General features: G+C 39.2%; 1 protein-coding gene across 8 annotated transcripts in view; it reads left to right on the top strand.

Annotated features, from left to right (window-relative positions):
* ank3b (ankyrin 3b) overlaps positions 1–22552 on the top strand; it is a 126902-nt gene that overhangs the window by 27184 nt on the left and 77166 nt on the right. For 7 of the 8 annotated variants that reach the window (XM_086304281.1, XM_086304276.1, XM_086304278.1 and 4 more), the window contains exons 2-6: positions 8225–8326; positions 8757–8855; positions 12337–12435; positions 14889–14987; positions 21732–21917. In XM_086304281.1, the coding sequence (XP_086160407.1) occupies positions 8225–8326; positions 8757–8855; positions 12337–12435; positions 14889–14987; positions 21732–21917 (585 nt within the window). Of the gene's footprint in view, positions 1–775; positions 830–8224; positions 8327–8756; positions 8856–12336; positions 12436–14888; positions 14988–21731; positions 21918–22552 lie in introns of those variants that run through there. The other variant, XM_086304282.1, reaches the window with a different exon arrangement.

A 22552-nucleotide genomic window follows, 5' to 3' on the forward strand; every position in this document is an offset into this window, starting at 1 on the left:
GAACTAAATTCTTAAAAACGTATTACATTTTAAATTCCTCTTAAATATAAAGAAGTGAAAAGAACTAGATGGGATTTTTTAAAATTTTGCTTTTAACAAGTAGCTGTTGGCATTATTATGTCTCTAAAAAATAGGGACTAAAAAAATTAAGGACTTCAGAAAGAATCTCTTTATAAAAAAGTCCTGAGTGTTAGTCTCTGTATTTGTTCAGGTTTTACAGCCAGTCTGATGTGCATATGTTTATCTAGACTAGGATTCATGAGCGTGAGTCTAGTTTTTTTATTGTGAGCTCTTTTAAGTAGTAATTATAATAAAACAAACCTTTCTTTAAACAATAAAAACTAAACTGAAACAAGTTAGTCCATTTGGGAAACTAGACAAACATTTTTAACCTTAATAAAAATCAAAACTTGAAAATAGAAAACTCTTAGCACACTGGCGTGCACACTCAGAGCCTCTGTCCTCTGATCCGGTGCCGCCACCTGGTCTAAGATTAACGCCGGAAGTCTCCTGCCTCCCCCATCCCTCCCTCTCGTCCTCCTCCATGCTCTGGACTTTCTCACTGCAAGCCAGGTATTTTTAGCTGTGACATAATGCCCCCCTCTCTCTCTTTCACTCACAGCCTTTCACTCTCTGTCTTTCTCTCCCTCCCTCCCTCTCAAACACCGACAGTCCCTCCTCCTACTCCCTCTCCTCTCTTGCCCCCATCCCTCTCTCCCTAGCTTCCAGGCTAGGGCTTAGCTGCTATAATTGACTGCTCAGGTTTCACACTTTCAGCTGCGGGCTGAGAAACATGGCAGTGGAGGAGGCAGCAGAATATTTGGCAGAAGTAAGTCTTTACTGTACTTTACTGTAAAAGTCACTGAGCTCACAGAGTTAGCCTCCTGTCTCCTGATATGCTGCTGTAATGCTAACAGGACTAGAGATTGTGTAGCTGGTGGGATTTAGTGGTGTTGTAGCAGTTACCCGTCCAGACATGAGACACTGTCGAATGATGGTGATGGGAGATTGTAGACTGGGGGTCTGTTGATGGGATGGGTCGCAGTGATAACTCTGCTGCACCACTCTGCTGCAGTGCGTGTGTGTGAATGGATGTGTGTGTGTGTGTCTGTGTTTGTGTATGCACTCCTGTGTGTCTTGTTGCAATCCTAACTACCTAACTGTGATTGCACATATATAAAGTCCCCTTTATTGTGTTTTTATAAGTCTGTAGATACGATTTCCAGTGGATATAGTTTCATGTTACAGACTGATATGAATGGAAGTACCTGACCTTGGATAGTGGCGCATGCTCTGTATTGTTTGTGGAAAAAAGAAAACAAAAGAGCAAAAAAGGAAGCTAAAAACAACAAGAATGGTGAAGATTGGTGCTTTAATTCATTATTAATGTCGCTTTCATTCAGCTGTAGGAGTGAGGTAGAAAGGCAGCTTAAACACTGTTATGTCTTCAGTAACCTGCTGATATGTGATATACTCTATGCAGCATTTTCTGTCTTACTGTAGCCAAGCAGTAGTTTAACAGTAGTTAAAGTGGGGTCACGTGATATGTAACCTGGTTAAACACACAAGTGGGAGGGTGTTAATCTTAATGCCCTGTGGAGTTAGCAGAATACTGTTTGAGTTTTATAAGTGTGTCTATAAAATTAGCTTCTACACAAAAGCTAGCTGGTGATATGTATGACTAACTCTCACTCTCGTCCCTCTGCGTCAGGGGGCAGCTCTCATGTTGGAATGTGTGTAACTGTATGAGTGTGAAGTGGCGTGTTGTGGAAAAAGAGCGACAGAAGCATTCTTTGCATATCTCTTTCACGGATAAATAAAGTTGCACTCGAATGGCACTTAGCAAAAAGCTGAGCAGGTCTCCACTCACATGGCAGTTTAAAACATGAGCTTTGGGGTAAACAAAGTTTTTGAGTTTGAAGCCTTTATTGTTGCGCTCATGTTGTTACAATCCTACTAGATTGAAGTCCTACAAACTAGATGGCAAACTAAGTGGAAGTTATACACAATAAAATTTGCAAAGTTATTTTGTAGCAAGGTAAATGTTACATATAATTATTTTTAATTACATGTCTGTTGCCTGACTAATTATTATTATTTTCACTGACCAAACATTTAGTTGTTATACAAAATGCATTAATGAGACCAAAAGCCCTGAATAGCTGTCTTCAAATTGATTTGCTTTTTGTTGATCCAAGAGACCTTACAGGAAACCCAGTTTTCTGTAAGGTCTGAAAAGACAAATAAATAACCAAATACATTCTTCAGCTCCACTGTAGACAGAAATATTGTGATAAAAGTGACAACTGTGTTGGCTCACACCAGCCAGGTTGGCACAGTATCAGAGCGGAGCAACCTGAGAGCGATGATAACAAATTTATTGGAAGTGTGTGACAGGAACTGCAGACATCAACTTTCATTTGAAAAGGAAAACATGATTCTTGGTTCTATTATTGTAGCTGAATGGCCTTCGTGGGCAGACATTCCTGAGTGCACGTAACCTCTCCGGTCACTTTGTTGAGCACACCATGCTTATATCAGAATGAACTCCCCTTTGCCTTCAGAACTGCCTTAATTATTTGTGGCATAGATTCAACAAGCAGATCCTCACATATTGTTAACCATATTGACTTGATAGCATCAGACAGTCAGTCGAGCTTTGTGACGTGGAATGTTTTCCATCAGAAGATGTGTGCACTCTGGTCAGATTTAATACTCATGTCGCCCGTGGCCTACATCATCAGACTGAACCATTGATACAAGGCAGGCAACGTTTTGGTGAGCAGGTGTTTCCTGTTCTTAGCTGACAGGTGTGCTATTCTTCCGCTTTAGCCTATCTGCTTCAAGGTTCAACTTGTGCGTTGATGCTTTTCTGCATAGCTTAGTTACTACGAGTGGTTATTTGAGGTGTTTTCGTATCAGCTTAAAGCTGTCTGTCTATTCTCCTCTAACCGCTCACACCAACAAGACATTTTCACCCAGAGAACTGCTGCTTACTGAATATGTTCCCTTTTTTCTCTGTAGCCCCAGAATTGGTTCGGTGGAAACCAGGATTACGTTTAACCTCCTAAGACCCGAACTCTTCCACGGCATGCATTTTTAATTTCTCTTTGAAATTTGGGCATATTGGGGGCCGATGAATGTAAAAATAAAAAGCAACCTGGCCAAAAAAAGAAAGCAAATATTTTGTGAGCGTAGATACAAATGTAGGCACGGGTCTTAATTTGATTGGGTATTTTCAGTATCCAGTACATACAAGTATGCAACTGGGTTTTCAACAAGCACAAGTGTGTTTAGTGAAAATATAGCAATTAAATAGTCAAAAACTGCTTTTCTCTCAGTCTTTGAAAATGTACTTACATTTCTCCAGAGTAAATAAGTGTAAATAAATGTATTCTGGAGCTCAAACTGCATTGTTTTCTTTCCTGGGTGGCTGTAGCTCAGGTGGCAGAGCAGGTCAGCCACTAATCAGAAGGTCGGTGGTTCGATCCCAGGCTGCCTCCTCGCTGCATGCCAAATATCCTTGGGCAAGATACTAACCCCGTGTTTGCCTACTGGTGGTGGTCAGAGGGCCCGGTGGTGCCAGTGTCCGGCAGCCTCGCCTCTGTCAGTGCGCCCCAGGGCAGCTGTGGCTACAATGTAGCTGCCATCGCCAGTGTGTGAATGGGTGAATGACTGAATGTAGTGTAAAGCGCTTTGGGGTCCTTAGGGACTAGAAAAGCGCTATACAAATGCAGGCCATTTACCATTTCCATGTTCATACACGGATAAAAAGGATCTCTCCCCAGCACAGGTTAATGTCAAAAACGCTCTGTGTTTATTCAGCTTTAGTCTAGCTGTGCATTTGTGTTGGTAACAGAGGCAGAAAATACGGGTTTCTTTTCATGAACATCTCAAATAAAAGCTATGAAAATATTTAAAGATTATATTAAAAAAATGTTTTGGCATCTGTCTTCATCTTGATTACCTGCCATGCAGCAGACAGTCACAGCAGTGACGTGGTTATTTTCAGTGTCGTGTGCTGACCAAACTGGGAAGTCCTGAGCTGGACTGGTGTTGCTCTTTGACCAGAGTACTTTTCCAGAGGATGCCGCTTTGAACTGGAACTCTGATAATGCCCTGAATTCTAAGCAGCCCAGGCTGCCCCCACATTAAATTTGAAAGGCTTGGCACCAGGCCTTACAATCCGTCTCTGGGTTTTAAAAATCTCCACGGCGCACTGTTTCCAGACTGGTAGAAAGAACTCTTAGTAAATATTTTATTTTGAAATATGCAATTGCAAGAAAATATCCTTTTATTTTACAGAAATAATATGGGGACACTATTATATGTTTCGTTTTTACATTTGCACTGTTGATGATAAAAACTGAATTATGTCAGGGCCAACTCTGGCAAACAGGATAGTCTTACTACTAGAGTGTTTTATATTAGTTGGGACAGTTTACTAGATCAGTGTTATTGATATGGTTTCTATTTTGTTTCAGGTTGAGTTACATGTTACAGCAAGGTCAGGCAAAAAAGTATGCAGGTATGCATCTCCATAGAGGTCTAAATAATGACAAGAATCTGTAACCTTTACAAAAGCTGCAATGCAGTACTTTCACTAAAAGTAATGTTAAACTCCATTAGAGAGGTTACTTGCAGTTTCAGTCATCCAGGAAACTCCTGTGTTTGACATCCTGTAAGCTCTCCTGTGTGTTTGCGTATATGTGATGATGACCTTAGGTAAGATCTATTCACTGAGTGGGAAATGACCTCAGCAAATAACACAGCTCATGGTGCAATGAGCTTGACTTGATTGTTCATATCACTGTAGAGATTTTTACATTGCGCAAAGACTGATTGTGAAATACACAATACAGTTTAAAGCAATAGCCCAGTTTATTCAGTTCAATTATGCTTTTAATGAAAACATTAAGGCTGCTATAATCTGTATTTTTACAGGAACAATGCATCAAAGGCAAAGTTGAAAGATGTAACTTGATTCAAAGTGAATTCCAGCTTTGCTGCTTCAGTTCATTGTCATTGGTCTTTTGTGATAGCAGGCAGCAACTACAGTTCCTGCTCCATAACAGAGAAATGTAGCTGGAGACTAGCTGGTGAGCACAGCATAGCATTTAGCAGGGAATGTAGCTGTGTTGTTCAAGTATTTGGAGGTTTTGTTGATGAGTGCAGAAAAGGTGGAGTTGATGTACCGTTGTGGTGAAAGCAGAGCCAAGTGTTAAGCAAAGCTGTTGATATACTGGTTTTTGCTTTCATGTATGACCATCAACTGTGTGTAGTGATTGAAAGAACAGGATCAGAAATACAAGTGGCAGAAATTATTTTCCTCTAAAGGCTGTCTGGGCTCAGTCTTAGAGATCAGTGAGTTCAGTTATTTTGTCAGAGCTCAGAGTAGAGCCACCGTTCCTCCAAACATCAAAGTAAAAAGGAAAAGAGCACCCCGAAGTGTTCTGATTAGCATCCCTCCTGGACACCTCCTAGCTCAGGTGTTCTACCCCAGACACACACACTGTGCCTCTTGACTGGCTTGGGATCACCTAGCCAGAACAGCTTGAGGAGGTGCATAGGGAGAAGGGAAATTTTAAGAAATCACACTCTTCTCTTTTTTAAACTACTTTAAAGCTGCAGTTTAGCATTTGCCATCATCCATGTCATGGTAAACAAATTCTTCTGTAACCATTCTCAGTGATGCTTGAAAGTAAGACAAGTGAATTAAATTGTCTTTAATGAAGTGAATTCTGTATCAAACACTATGTGAAAATGGGTTTGTGAATGATCCCAGATGTGAAATTAAGATAATCTCCTGGAATGATAGGATCTGCCTGATGCTAACTTTAAATCCTTTCATCTACTTTGTTGAGAATACTGCAGGTTAATGGGCACATGAGCAAACAGTAATTTGAGAGTGCCTATCCTGTGCACTGTGTGGGCATCCATTCAACTACATGGGTGTGGTAGGCTGAAGAATCACAGCACTGCAATCATGAAATCAGATACACACACACACTGACTATCTGCCATCTTTTCAACCTTTCTGCTGTCACAGCGTGCTCAAATTCAGCCTGTTTCTGCTCTGCCTACATAGGCCACACCCTGAAATCCTGGCACACAGGGACAGATATAAACATGTGCACATACAGCATGTTCACTTCCCTCTTTCAGAATCCTCAGCTCAGCTTGATAATGACACATGTTTGCAGCTGTGACAGGTTAACTGCAAATAGCTCTTCAGCTGCTGCTACTGCTCCCCATGGAGACACAGTTAGTCATCAGGGGTGCTCGCAGTAGATGTTAGGGTTGACTGTGTGTGTTTGGTATAATTATACTCCCTTTGCAAAAAAATACACTTTACTTTTCAAAAACAATAATTTTGGATGCTCCCAGCATCAAATGCAGGTTTGACAGGTTTGTGAGTGTACACTTTATTCAAAACCTAGTGAGGGTTTAATCATGTTTACTACTGGGTAGCTGTAGCTCAGGAGGTAGAGCAGGTCACTTACTGATCACAAGGTTAGTGGTTTGATCCCTGGCTCCTCCAGTCTGAGTGTGAATGTGTATGAATGTAGTTAGGAAGCAGTCAGTTTAGAGAAAGTGTGTGATTGACTGAATATGGCCAGCACAGGACCACCAGTGTGTCTGCAACTGCCTTTGTACTGGCCCATGTGTGGGCCACATCTGGCAAACCTGGTCTGGACCACCAAAGGGCCGTCATTCTTTGCAGTATGTGGGCATGTGTAAGCACATTCTGTGGGCCAGATCCTGGCCATACCAATTTTGCTGTGTGGGTCAGTAGTCAGTCCCGTGTCTAGCCAGCTTTAAAAAATATTTGTTTTTATGTGTTGATAAGATGGATGTGATCATTTTGTACTAGTATAGTGTTTAGTATAGTGTTAAATCTATGCTCTAACCTGATGTGCATCTTCTCAGAAATGTTGCTACATGTTGTAGTTTTATAGATGCCAACAGCTGTGATAGGCCTGCTTGATAGAAATATTGGTTAACAGAAAGATTAATACCTCTGTAAAAAAAATGCAATAGGCTGAAATAAATGTAGCATGCTCATTATGCTAATATATAATACTCTGCCAGGTTAGACATGCCATTTTTCACATTTTCATAGTGCTGACAATGCATTTACAGATTAATTTGGTACTGATCTTCTCTTCTTCCTGCATCCAAGACATATTACCTCACTGCAGAGCGTTGTAAGCACACCAGCAGATGAGTGTAAATGAAAATAATGAGCTGCAGTCTTAAAAATGTGGTGTCTTGTGTTCCTAAAGTTGCACAGGTACCACTATGCTTGTTTGTGATGTAATGCTTCCCAAAAGAAAGGCTGCATTAGTGACAAAGTACTTCTACTTCATCTGATTGTGATCAAATGTTATTGATTCTTTATTTAGTTACGTTGATTAGTTTCCTGAAATGTGCCTGAATAGAATATCAGTCAAAACAGGATAGTGAGTTAAATTTCTTAAGATGCAAATGCAAAAATATCTTCTTGCAAGTATCACGATAAATAACTTACTTCTACATATTTAATTTTAAGTCGGGGTTGTCAAATTCAATTAACTCAGTGCAGTTTGATGTTTAGCTTAATCCAGATGTGTCATTGAATCTGTAAAAAAATGTCCCATGCTGGCACCAATCAAACTTGAAAAAATGTATCAAGCAGAAGAAATCCTGTGGTTTTTGGCTTGGATTTGGCAGGCTGTTTTTTCTTGGCTGGGTTTTAGGGTGTTTAACCCAGCAGGCATGTTGAAGACCACTTTATTTCTCTCAGACCCACTCTTATAAATGTTTTCCTGTTTTGGCTCTTATTCAGCTTCTTTGAGCCCTCAAAGGGTTTACCACACACATTCTAATCTATTCATTTTGGCTAATAACATACAAGCTTTGGGGGATTTACTCAACTTATCTCCTGTTGCAAGGATTCATAAGTAAGCTTTGACACAAAAATAATAGCCTCCAAGTTGTTTTTCTCAACATATTTCCAAAGTATTAAATAGTCTAAAATAAGCTTCGAACATTAAATATTACTGCTGTTTTAGGATAATAAATACTTTTCTTTTTACATAGGAAAAGTTTATTTTAGCAGCATTCGAAGATTCTAATTGTTTGTGCATTCATTTTTTCCTGTGTGTGTCTTTTGTTCAGCTCATTGTAATACATTGTATGTTTAGGATAATAATCATTTTCTCCTGTCTCTGTCTTCCTGCAGACAGACGTAAACGCTTGTTATCTGCGGGCTGCTCGGGCTGGCAACCTTGAGAAAGCGTTGGATTACCTGAAAAATGGGGTTGACATTAATATTTGCAATCAGGTAAGCTTGCTAATAAGACTGCACCATTGTAGAGTTTTTTAAAGTAAAATTTCCATATAAACAACTCAAACCATGTATCCAGTCTTTTTATCGCTGAAACTCCAAACTCAGCTTTAAATTGTAGGAATAGTTCTTCTAGTTATTTATATAATTTGTGAAGCAGGCGCAACCTTAGACTATTGCCATGCCTGCATGGTCACCAATTCAGCCTATGGTTTGTTGTGTTACATTCCCTAAATGCACGACTTACAGGAACTAAACTAAATTAGTTCAAGTATACCAAATGGTTTGGATTCAAAATCACACATAAAGAGTTTATATGTTGAATGTTAGTCTCAATAGAGACCAGATTTGCAGGGGAAAAAGCAAAACAATAAAGATTATTTTAATTTAATCTCCATTCCTCTTCCTCTCTTTTCTTTCTCTCCAGAATGGCCTCAATGCTCTCCATCTGGCTTCGAAGGAGGGCCATGTGGAAGTGGTGGCTGAGCTCATCAAACAGGGTGCCAATGTGGATGCTGCTACTAAGGTGTGTGCCACCCAGGAGTCGCATAAACATACAATCACTCACACAGGCACACTGTGTATGCATGAATTCACAGACACACACACACACGCAAAGTTTGCTGAGTCTGCACCTTCCCAAAGTCACATTGATTAAGCAGCAGGAGAGGAGATGAATGGCTGCATGTGAGTAGAGAGGTCAAGTACTGATTTAGTATAAGTCCTGTCACGGACATTCCGGTATTTCACCACATAGGGCTTGTTGGTCTGGTAGTGTATGTAAAGTGTTTGACAGTGAAATGCTCCACTGCATTAAATTTATCCATTAGAAGAAAGGCGATTAAATTCACGATGATTGGATTTTCTGCCATGATGCTGACATCACCACACTAAACTAGGTTAGTGGGAGTAATTAGGTAATAACTCACAATTCTTACAGATGTTTCCCAGCACTGAAGCAGTCTGCTTACAACAATGTTTTTAAAAATACTAATACAGGGTCGTGGTATTAACACCAGAGACTTGCAGCTGATGCTATTTGTGCCCATGTGCCATGCACTATTAGTTTACTTTGTCTGCTTTTTCATTATATTGTTCAAGATAGTTGATGGAGTCCCTCAAACCCTTCTGTAACACATCTGTGCGCATGAAAACTCCAAAATACTGGGTATAAATGTGTAAGCATTTGGTTAGGCTTGATAGTGACTTATTAATACTATCTGAGCATGCTGGAAGTGAGTGAAAAGGCAGATGTAAAAACAGCTCAACAATTAATAAACAAAATTGCAAAAAGCAGCTTAACAGGTGTAACAAGCAAACTGAAGTTGAGGTACCCTGCTACACCAGCTGACAATGTGATCCGATCAGCTAAAACTCTTTAGCAGTTTAAGTAATTTTAGCCTATGAGCAGTTACTGTTGCCCCTGCGAGCTGCTGTGCAACCCCTCTCCACCTGAGCTTCCCCTTTTCATGCTAGTTTTTCATACCTTTATAGAAAAGGCAGATCTGATATTAAAACATAATAGTGCACATTTGCAGACAGTCTCTCCAGTAAGAACTTCACAGTGCTGCAAGTAGTTATTCACATAAAACACGATAGGCATGGTTACAGAAACCTAACTTGGTTACTCACATGGGAATTTTGTGTGACTATTCTGTTCTAATCTTTGAAAAGTCAACTTTCTAACTAGAATATCTGTCAGAAATGCTTCCAGAAGGTCAGATACCTTAGGAAACTCCATTATCTGTAACATACAAAAGCTGATAATCCATTATTGTCCAGCTGCATATACAGGTGACATTTAATTGCACAGGGAAGAAAAAACACAAGAACAAGAGAAGAAAAGAGAGGCCTTTGTAGCCCTGCAGGTGTGAGCATTGTAATATATCAATAGTTCTCTGGGACTGTAACCTGAATCCTTCCAGAAGAAGACAAATTCTGGTTTTAATATGTGCTTATATAGTAATTATGCAAGTTTTTAAAGTGTGGCTGTAATGGCAGCCCTTGTAAGTGTTTTATGTGCGACATAAGTGAGCCAAGGAAAGAATACACTACTGTACATTTCATTCAGTCACAATTTATGTTATGCTGTGATGGGGGAAGCACTTCTATTCATATTTAGCTTGAATAGCAAACTAAAACTACAACATTAACAAAAACAACTATGTCAAGGAATGCTACAAAACTAGTCAGAAAATGTCCAATAACAGGTTTTCTCTGAACAGACATGTTACAAAAGCAGTTTAAAGGTGTCTGATGTGTATCCCTCACTCATACAATGGCTCCCAAATGAGCCATGAAAACTTCAAGAATCCCAAATTAATGTCAGAATCAAACCGTTGTATCTTGTTCTAAACTAGATTCAGCAGCAGTAGGAAGGAGAGGCGAAGCATGTGAGGAACGAAGCGAGGTGTATGTGCAGAGGGTTTAGTGGCAGTAAGAATGACAGCATGGCGACAGCTACTGCTTGCTATGGCTCACACACATATAACAGGTGCATCCATTAGAGCTGCGTATGAGTAATGCACATATCAGACTAGCTCTGCTAGTCTTTCAGTATGTAGTAGTTTTCTTCTTTGTATTTCCATTTTTTTTCTCTTTCTGTGACTCTTGAACGTTTATCTTCCCGTTGCACAGTCTGTATCTGTTATTCAAGTTGAACCAGTGTTCAGAAGTAATGCTATAACCTTAATTTTCACCCTTAACATGTGCATATGTGTTGTTCAGGGTTATGTATATTTAATCTGTATATATCTGTATATGAATATGCTGGGTCTATGGACAAAGGGAAACAGGCAAAGTTTCTTTTGGTTGCACACAGTTAAACACTTGATGTGAAGTGCAAAAGATGCAGTCTTATAATTAGCTAGCTACTGACAACAATTTAGCTGTTTATGTTTTCAAATGAACAGTATCTGACAGTTACCGTAGACTGTGTTAGGGGCCTAACAAGTTATAAATAATGTGGCATCACCAACAACAACAGTCCTATAAAAGGACAGGTAAAGCATTGCTCTAGAAATGCTGTTTATTTTGGTAACAAAGCGCAAGACCAAGTTGACTGGTTATGAAGTATTAGTGCTTGCAAGTTAAGGCTAATAGGCTAACTGCTGGTGTCCTGACTGTTGGGCTAGTGCACTTGACTCAGTCGTGTCATAGTTAGCAGAGCTGGACACATCAGGATGCTCTAGTACTCGATAAGTTAACTACTGTTAAATGCCAAAGTAAACAAAGAATAAAATTCATGCTAGTAAAGTTAGCATCAGTTTCTAGCATCAATCAGCAGACCAGCTAATGGATTCAGATTGTGTGCTCATTTTCATTCAGTGGGCAGACCTTTAATCTGTGCTCGCCAACAGAACAAAAGACAGTGAAAATGAATGATATTCATGAACAGATATGAACAGATTTTGATTTGTAGACTTATTCAGTTTGTCAGTCTTCTGTTTTGGGGGGAATATGCTCTCTCCAAGCTTTACATTATAAAGTATATAAATTATATTACAAGGTGCAACTATTATTTTGTTAGCCTAATTTTATTTATAGTTTTTGAGATTAGCGCTAATCATAGTTTGCATATACACACACAGTCCCAAAGTTATATTAATTGTCCTTTCCTGTGAATTCTAATTTATGATTTACAGACATCACAGACAATGATATCATATTGCAGCAAATATTAAGGTTTGATTGAGATAGGACTTTAATAAAAAGTGATATTTTTCACTCAATTTGCAGCAATCAGACACTGAAGCTTGTAAAAGTGCTTTAAAAGCTTCCATAGCATTAAGTCAATCCATGCTGCTTTTAACTCTCCTGCACTCCCCCAGAGAGATATGTGTGCAGTTTGCACTTCTGCTGTAAACAAGCAATATGCAAAACATTTCTCCTGTGTGACTCATAAACATCCACATAGCCCAGGCCTTTACATGCATCCAAAAAGCTAAAAATAATTCTTCCTAAGTTTTCCTAAAATTTTAAATGTTTGTTTTGTTTCTGTTCTTTAGAAAGGAAACACTGCCCTCCACATAGCTTCTCTTGCTGGACAGACAGAGGTGGTGAAGGAGCTTGTCACCCACAGTGCCAACGTCAATGCTCAGTCTCAGGTAAGGCATCCCCTCTCCAAAACACAGACACATGAACTCACAAGGCTGTACGGCGAAATCATCTCTTTTGGAAGACCATGTTTGAATTCGTGCATTCATCCAGAAGAATGTGTACATACAGGGTCCATTTGTGTGTGTGTGTGTGTGTGTGTGTGTGTGTGTGTGTGTGTGTGTGTGTGTGTGTGTGTGTGTGTGTGTGTATTTGCTTGCTGTGTCAGCAACTCTGCTGTGCAGCTTAGCCCACATTCGATAGTCAGCATGTGCACACACTCACAGTGGACTTGTCACCACAGCAACTATAACGATGTCACTGTGAAGGCTTTGGCTGCAGCTGATGAGAGGAAGAAAATGACATCAGTATTGATGACCTTTAATCTTTAGTGCTGACCTAAACTTCTTTCCATCTCCGATTTTACTTGAAGAGTAGGAGAAGGTCAATTGATTTTAATGCAAATTCTAGTAGTTACCAGTGTACATCACCAATGTCCATCACTGTACCAGATTTATTCATTACAATGCAGTTGCAGTACTTGGGTTAAAAAGTATCTTTAGCTATCTGCACAGTGCCACGTTCTTTTTCCCAGTGTGAACTTCAGCATTTTGTCCTTTCTTTTTCTACTGACACTTGATTCCACAGTAGAATTACAGTAACAGGCAATGTGAAGCTTTAGTTTTTAACCATGCAGTCAAATTTGTGTCATTTAAACACTAAAAGAAAGAGTTAGTTTTGTATGACAGTATGTTTATGTGGGACTGTAGCCTCAGGTTTACGCTGTTAGCTGGTAATTATGAGACAGTGCATTTCAGCACTTCTCATGGAGTAACATGAAAATAATCTAACAAGCAGTGTAACGAAATTGCTCTCTTCAAGGAATAATTAAGTAACAAATAATTTGTAATACGTTACTGTGTTCACGGCGTCTGAGGAGTAAATGTTTAGGATCTCTCCAACAGTAATGGGTGGTGCTTATTCTCTTCTCACATTAAAAGGAGCTTATAAACCAGAGTGTCACTATAGCTTAGTTTTTTGAACAGGCAACCCATATGCTGAAGGCTGCAGGGGCCTTGTTTCAAAAATGACCCAGTCTATTTCCTCCATGTTAATCCCCATTAGTCTCTCTCTACTTTTCTGTCTATGCTTTACTGTCCCTGTCCAATAAAGGATAAAAATGATTGTTCTGAAAAATGCTTTATGGAGACAGGAGGGGGTCTTCTTCTCTTATACTTTCTGGGTCACTAGACACACCGGGGACATATAATTACGATTCAAAAGAATGAAAAAGTGGATTTCGCATAATTTGCCCCCTTTAAATTATGCGTATAACGAGGAAAGCATTTGGTGCAGTGACACTAGAATAACTACAAAGAATGGAAGAGGAGGATGAAGAGGAGTTTTTTTGCATGCTGAAATGGTTTTTGGATGCCTGTGTTGCTATGGAGATATGTTTTCTTATATCTAGTGTGGTAACACACACACACACACTTGTCAGATTCAGCCCCACACTGACTTTTATCTACACTCTTATTAGGTGTGAGGTATGTGTTGAGGTGACGGTATGTACACTATGATAACGCTGCTAGAATATAACATTTGTGTGGGGTGGTGGAAGTCAGGTAAAAATAATCTCCCTGCTTTCAAGTATGATTGGGTCATCATAGTTTTAGTGTATAATAGCATGTGTGGCAATCAAGTTTTCTGAAAATTAAATTAAGAAATCTTTTATAGAATAAAAACCTGTTCTGCAGTCAATTTCACGCCTGACACATCAAGGTGCTTTATCACATTAATGCAGAAATCCTATAAACCCAATATTGCCAAAAAGCAGTACTGCTTATTGATGTTTCAGCACTGCCCACAATGACCTAATGTAAGCAGAGATATTAACAGGATTAATCACCTTATCACCTGACTCCTTGATATCAGTCTGGCCAACATTTGTTGTGTTTTTATTTTATTAACACTAGTTTTCTTAATCATTTGTATTGTAACTTCATTTAGTTTATTTTGTCAAATGTGTTTTACTGTACAGGTTCTATATCTTTCTTTAGAAAGAAGGTATAGATCTCTACATAATGTCTTTTAGTCCACATGCGGAATTTTATTCATATTTCTCTTTTTTCCGATATACGATAATTTCTTTGGGGTGAGAAATGACAATCACATCCTACCCAAGTCCGTCTTTCTGTAAGGGTCATTATTTTATATAACTGGAATTTAACTGAGACACTATTATTTGGTACTAATAGAAGTAATTTTTTTCTACAAGCACGCAAACACTTTATCAATATATACAAAATAAAGCATGCATCGGTGTCCTTGCGCTGTTTTTGTCTTGGTAAAGTTTCATTAATTACCTCTAATGTTTAAATTCCCTATCCTTGTGACACATAGATCGAGAATGTGTCAGTCTTTAAACATTAACAGCATCATTTCTTCTTTTGTTTCTCTGCAGAATGGCTTCACTCCGCTGTATATGGCAGCGCAGGAGAATCACTTGGATGTGGTGCAGTTCTTATTGGACAATGGCTCCAGCCAGAGCATCGCCACTGAGGTAAAGGCAGTCTCTCATACACATACACAAAACACAAAGACACAACCTAACATGTGTTTGCACATGCTCACAAACCCATAACATCTTCTAACGGCTACCAACCCCCTCTGTAATTACACTGCAACATTATCACCGTCGGTTTCTTTGTTTCAAATGTTAGATTAGTGCCTGCACCCGCTAGCTCATTTAGTAGACGACCGGTGTAACATATGAGGTCACTGTTTATTAGGGTTAGAAAAAATAATTATTTTTCAGAGATTAATCTGTTGCCTAGAGGGAGTAAAGAGGCAGAGTGATTAGAGTGAAGGAGGTAGAGACGGGAGCAGCAGCAGCAGCATGTGTTCGTTCAGAGTGACCTTGACTGTCTTCAGCTGCCAGCAGAGGGAGGAACCGGTGACGTTAACAGGAGAAAAAGCATGAGTGGCGAGACCAAATGCTACGCTGTGAGTGTGACACAGCGATCCATCATCTGCAGTAGTAAAGCAGACGGCCGACTGCCACCACTGCAAGACTAAAGTGTGACGATCGTTTTTCATTTTAGTCACATCTTTCTGATGCATAATCATTCTAACTGACACATGAAAAAACTTTAGAATTTCTTCCAAACAAGTTAATTGTCCTTTCATACAAAATGTAGGGTTAGGCTAAGGTTAGCACCAATGACGATGTAGACCTCAGAGCGTTAACAAGAAGAACTCATTCTGAGTATGAATCATTTAAATACAAGCATCTGTACATTTTAAATTTTGGCTATGTTGTTGGGAATATTAAAGTCTAGATCACACGTGGGCAAAGGAGGGCCAGGAGGTCCCTGAAGTATCTCGATCCAGTCCACCACATGTTCAAAGGAGAATAAAATGAGCATCTAGCGATATATACATATACAGATGCAGTTATAAATTGTAAACTGAAGCAGCGTGCAGAACACATAAAGGTTATACTGTCATGATGTTATTCTATACGTGCTGTCCATTTAGTTTTTGGCTTCTGTACCTTAAATGTTGCATTCAGTCCTAACAGGTCATTTAATTTCTGCTAGTGATGCAGAAACATCTTATAAATATAGTTCTTTTTTCAGCTTTTATTCTGTATAAAACAGCTGTTATTTGAGCAAACATTATTTAAAAAGTTTTTAGATAGGGATTAATACACACGTTGTGCTCTAGTGAAAAATAATGACAGGATAGGAAACAATGAAGCTCCAAAGTGTACAAAGATAAAAAATACCAGGTATCAGATACCCGCACAATGTTGTAAGTGGGATCAATCAGACTAAAATATACTTTAAAGCTTTAGTTTGAAGGTAATTAGAGAGGTGCCTTTTATGTTCTGCTGATGTGTTCTGCAAATGCACATTTGATGCTGCTTTTATCTTATTAGTATTAGTATTAGTATTAGTGCGGTGTTTACAGAACTGTGTCTGAGACATTTCACTCAGGCCTTCGTGGCACCTCATTTTTCCTCCTCGTCTTTCTTCCTTTTCTCTCCTCCTTATTTCTTTTTCATGCCCTCCATCATTCTTTTGTCTGCCTCCGACTCCTCCTGCTCGCCCTCTTATTCCACCACATCTCACTCTTCCCCTCTTTTCACCCTTTTTGTGACTACTCCAGTGGGGTGAGACCAATGTGAATTATTCATGTGAGGAAATATATCTATGAAGCAACTCCTGCTGTTTAATAATTCATGTTTAAGCATTTAATTAGAGAACAAAGCTTTTATAAGAAATATTTGTCTATATTTGAGCATATTAGAATCATCTTTTTTGCCATCACTTTATAAGGGGCTTTACAAAATCTCTTTATTTTTAGTGTGCAACTTTGCTGATACCCCATCAGAATAACTTGATTTTTTTAATAACTCGCTTTGTATTGTTCAAAAACTGGCTTGTGCTATTTTGGTAAGAAGGAAATTGTGCTCTGTCACTTTCCATTTTTAAGCTTTTAAAGGAAGATCAAAACCCTGTCTTTGCCTTTTTGTTTGCAGCTGCTGATGCTGTTGTTTGAGTCCCAAAGTATTTTTAGGACATTAGACTAGTTTTTTTTCTCTTTTCCTGATTCCTAAATCAGATGAAACGGGAGCTAGTGCTTAGGGATGGATTGTGACCTTTAAAATTCTTACAAAGCCTAAATTTATGCATTTGAATGTGTTTGTGTGCCCAGGGGTATGCGCATGTGTGGGTGTGTTTTGCAAACATGTTTTTGGATCACATTATGAATGTGTGTCAGCCTGTTTATGCACGTGCCTCTGTGTGTGTGTGCGTGTCTGTGCAGGCGAGGGTGTGTTTGTTTCTCGCCCTCACTGATTATTTGTGTGAGCGGCGTTGGATCTCTGAGGGAGGAGTTTCGGCTTTAATGTGTGGGTGTCTAGTGATGCAGAGTTGGTTTTATCTAGACAGTTGGTGTCCTGTATAAACATACAAGTGTGCACACAGACACACATAAACACACAAAGACACACATACGTGCAGAGTATATTGTTTTCCTTGCAAGGAATCTTTCCTTTGATGAGTCATAGACGCTCTCCTAGTAGCATCTTACGTTTATCTTACTGCCTGCGTGAGTCAGTGTCTACATATAGTGTGTGTGTGTGTGTGTGTGTGTGTGTGTGTGTGTGTGTGTTTGTGGGCAGTATGCAATCTCATCTTGTCTGCATCCTAGTATGTGTCCATTCGCAGCTTAATTTCCTTTCCGTTTGTTCTTAAGTGAGACACTGAACTTACTAAAGCACTTACAGTATCTAAAACTAAAATGCCTAAATTGCTGAATGGTTATGTGTAGGGCTGTGCGATATGACCAAAATCTCATATCCCGATATAAGAATTCTATCGTCCGATAACGATATAAATCACAAAAATGTAACATTTTCTGTAAATTCTGTGAATCTCGGGCAGCTCGACTTGCAGGAAGTGTTTCCAGCTGCGCGTCCTTTACCCGGAGTCGAGTGTTTTAACCGATGCATGAAACGATACATTTTTAGACATAAGTTGTAACGGCCGCCGTTTTCTTTGTATTTATTACACGGCGTGCTGCGGGGAAAAGCCTGTTCTAACGTTTGAGTCTAAGTTCTATTTTTTTAGCACCTGGCGGCTCTTTTTTACTTCTCATCCGTAAATAATCTGCTCTTTCACGTTATTCAGTTTATTTTGAAAAGTCTCAACAGGATCGTGAGCTTTATTGTGAAAGGTTTATGTGGAACATAAACAAGCAGACACGCGATGGTGTTACCGTCGTTGTTGCTAACCAAAACGCATAAAAACAGGCGCTTGTCCATCCCTAATGTGGTTATATTAAATATAAGAGAAAGAGAGAACTTTACGAAATTAATATAGCCACTACAGTGACCATCAAAACAATGAAAAATATTGCCGTAAACAGTTTATTTTGCGACACGACGAAACCAACGATAGCGTAAAATGAAACGATAGATGTTTTTATATCGTCATCCGATATATATCGTTATATCGAACAGCCCTAGTTATGTTATTGCCCTTTACTTGTTCAGCGCCTGTATGTAAATTTGATCATAGGGACTTAAATATTGTTGAATTATAAAGGTGACTGCCAGTGTCTCAGTGTCAACTAGTGTCTTGAGTTTAACCATAAAGCAGCCAAGCTATTTTACAGTAACAGTTTTATGATAACCTCATATTTTATACATAACTTAACCCTGGAGAACCCATGGGGTCAGAGCCGACCCTATTGGTTTACTAGGGAAACCATGGGGTCAAATTTGACCGCATGGGTTCTCCAGGGTTAATCTACCGTAAGACGTAATAATTATCCACGACACACAAGAATCGCTGTTCCTAGAAGATTGCTCAGAATTTAGTGAAACTTGCGCACAGTGGTCATATAAGGGGTTCAAATTCACTCAGAATCACATTTTCTTCTACATTAAAGTTCAGTTTAATTCAATTCACTTTTATCTATATAGCACCAAATCACAACAACAGCCACCTGAAGACGCTTAATATTGTAAGGTAAAAGCCCTACAATAATACAGAGAAACCGCAACAGTCAGACGATCCCCTGTGACAAAGCACTTTAGCAACAGTGGGAAGGAAAAACTCCCTTTTAAGAGGAAGAAACCTCTAGCAGAACCAGGCTCAGGGAGGGGCAGCCATCTGTGGCAGATGATTGTCATTGACATTCTGGTTTAAAATAGTTGTGTTTATGTTTGTCAGACAAACATGTTTATGCGAGAAAGGAGTTAACCTGAAAGATCTCCTTCACATGAACTGTTTTTATTGTCAGTTTGGGTGTTAACCATCTGCCTTTAAGGCTTGCTAGCTACGCAGCATTCTGTTAGCCACTGTTCACTGCAACTCTGACTCTAACATGCATAACATGCATCTTTCTCAGCCCTACTACAGTTAGTATCTTTCCTAATTTAGCTCTCAACAAGTTCCTAAGGAGTTCTGTTTTCTATGACAATGTCAGGCATTTTACTCATGGGGGCACCAACACAAAAACACCACCCACAGAAGATTATAGTTTTCGGTTTTTTTTTTGTTTTTTTTTTTGAAACGATGATTTATTGATTTTGTCAGAACAACACGAACAGCAACAAGTCAGCACAGCCAAGCACAAAAAAAAAAAAAAAAAAAAAAAAAGATAAAGCAAATGCAGGTATATGAGTTACCAGTACACACGCCTGGGACAAAATATGTAAAGCGTTTCACATTCGAAGTCAAGGGAAACAATAAATAAAAAAAAATAAAAATAAAAAAAAGGGGGGGGGAAACACAGACATTAATCAGTGTGTTTAAAAACAAACTGCGAGTCCCCTTTATGTAATAGCACAGTAAGGTCATGAGGTAGGTGATCAAGCAGAGGCTGCCATATGCTACAGAATGCATTACAATTGCCCTTTATGATGGCACTGAGGCGCTCCATCGGCAGCACCCTGAGCAGTTCTCTGTACCACTGTGTAACAGTAGGAGGCCGTCTCTGAATCCATTGAAACAGTACACATCGCCTCGCCAAATGTAAAAGTTTACTTAACAAAAGCATCTGTACAGAAGACAGAGAGAGCCCTTCTATAGATAGACCCAGAACGAACAGCATAGGGTTCAGTGGGATCGTTCGGTGGAAAATAGAGCAAAGCTCTATAGCAATATTCTTCCAAATAGTTTTCGGTTTTTAATCATGCCAGCTGCCGACTGAATGGATGAATAGTTTGATAGCTGCCGAAATGTTTTAAATATAGAGCGCAATCTGTGAGTGCCAACTTAAGAATCTGTCATTTTATGCTTCTTCCGTGTTGGACGTCAGTAGACAGGCATCAGATTTAATGTGTGTAATCTGAAATTATGAACTTGAAGTGAAAATGTGTAATTGAATTCACTGAGAGTATTAGTCACATTCACAGCAGCAAGAAAATAAAAGTTCAGGCTCTGAGAGAACAAAGGAGACTTGATTAAGTCTCTCATTGTCTTATAAAAGTGACGTGCCTGAATCACGAACAGCTGTCACTTTACCAGCTAGAAGCAGCTACAAACGTATCATATGCCATCTCTGAAAGTGTGACTGTCAGCTGACATCAAGAAGAAAAGAGTGTCCGTGATTATTAAGATGACATTTTAGGATTCTTAGCTCTGATTAAGGTTGTGTTGAAACCTCCAAAAGGAGATACAAGCACACGCCTCTTCTTGCCCCATACTTACAGATGGCGTCCAAACTGCAGTGCTTCGGATGAGAAAAGAATACTAACGTGACTCTGGAGGCACACTGGCCCTGTGTCCCTCTCATCTGCTTTATAAGCCGACAGCCCTTCTGATTTATATCATGCAATTTTACAGAGGATGGCCAGGCTGTAAGGACAGCAGGCAGACACCTCAAGGGAGTTTGATTCGATTTTTTTGGCTGATGATTTAAAGCACCAGCAGCCAAAAGAAGTCATGTATAAAACATGTTTAATTCCCACTGCAGGACTTTAAATCACATCAGGTGAGCTTTGGAAAATGTGACCTGGTGTGCTTAAATACTTTATATCTTTATATGTAGGTTTACCCACCACTTTTTTCCAGACTTAAATATATTATTATATATAAGGCTGATATTTTTGCTGATTTTCATGGACTTTACAACTTTTAATAGAAAGAAAATGAAAGTAGAAGCAGCTGGTGGTCAACACATTTTTGCTTTACATGCAAAATATTCCCAGTTTGATTCCGGGTGGAGACACAAATCCAGTGTCAGGGGTTTCACAAGTCAGTTTAATCCTAGTGATGGTCCCAAGCTCAGATAAAGGGGAGGATTCCTTCAGGAAAGGTATTTAGTAAAAAAAAAATCTGTGCCGAATCAAATATGCAGAGCCGTCTGCTGTGGTGATCTATTGGGAAATAAGAGAGCAGTTAAAATGACTTCGTAGTAGTGTAAGCAGCAGTTCCTGAACTCAGATGAGTTTCTTGAAAGTTCTTCTAAAGATAGTCATGTTTAAGACATTTGCTCTTTTCTACCAATTTTACCATTGTTATTATTTTATTATTATTATTATGATGCTTCCGATTTGGCCCAAATACCTGAAAAACTATTGACATTCACCTTCAGGCTTAGTTATAATTTCTAGTGCAATAGCAAGTGTTAGCTTGCTAAGCTAAGAGGTTTTACGTAATAAAATATGTGCATTACATTAGCATGTATTCACTGCCATTATACCGTATGTTTGCATGCTGTTGTTAAAGAGTGTCATACTTTGGGAAAACACATTTATATCTTACAGTTGACTTTTTCTGGTTTGCAGGATGGTTTCACTCCGCTGGCGGTTGCACTGCAGCAAGGCCATGACCAGGTAGTTTCCCTTTTGCTGGAAAATGACACCAAGGGGAAGGTCCGCCTCCCAGCGTTGCACATCGCTGCACGAAAAGATGACACCAAGGCTGCCGCCCTCCTCCTCCAGAACGACCACAATGCTGATGTGGAGTCTAAGGTATGAGCTATGAGCTGGACTACACTTCTCACAATGACCTGCTGTTTTGTTGTGTCTGAGATCTGGTCTTACTCATTCATAGTCCCATGACACCTTTCATGTATTATGGGTGCGATTCCTGTTACGTCTTTCTGTACGAAGGTACCTGCCAGGGTTAGCGGTGGTTAGATAACTGCTGACCGTAGCATACAAACATCAAGGTGGGCTACATCTTCTCACTTTACTTCAGTCATGAGAGGGAATAAGGATATTTCCAAACTATTACACCTATTTCTTTTTTTCCAATCATGTCTAAAGACTTTATTTCCGTTGGTGATGTAGAAAACAGAACTATTTGTCTTTTAAAAATCCCATTTTCTGTTTCCTTTACTTTCGGTCTGAGATTTAGTGACTGAAGTCTCACAAAACAATAAACTGTCCATATATCAAACTACATTTAATATAATGTACATAATTCAATTATTTCTGTATATTAATGACAAAAACTCCAATCTCAAAACCAGTGATATAACTGAAATGTAATGTAATGGGATAAACCCCCAAAACATCAAAAATATTTACAAGTAACATAGGTTAAAATGTCATTTGTACTTTATTTGCATGGAACCGACCGTCAATCACATATTACATATCAT

Source organism: Aulonocara sp. 'chitande type north' Nkhata Bay, linkage group LG8 (assembly GCF_057382095.1).
Source record: "Aulonocara sp. 'chitande type north' Nkhata Bay isolate Kocher_YH1m ecotype deep benthic linkage group LG8, A_spYH_male_GT1.1, whole genome shotgun sequence".
In the NCBI taxonomy this organism is placed as follows: Eukaryota; Metazoa; Chordata; class Actinopteri; order Cichliformes; family Cichlidae; genus Aulonocara; species Aulonocara sp. 'chitande type north' Nkhata Bay.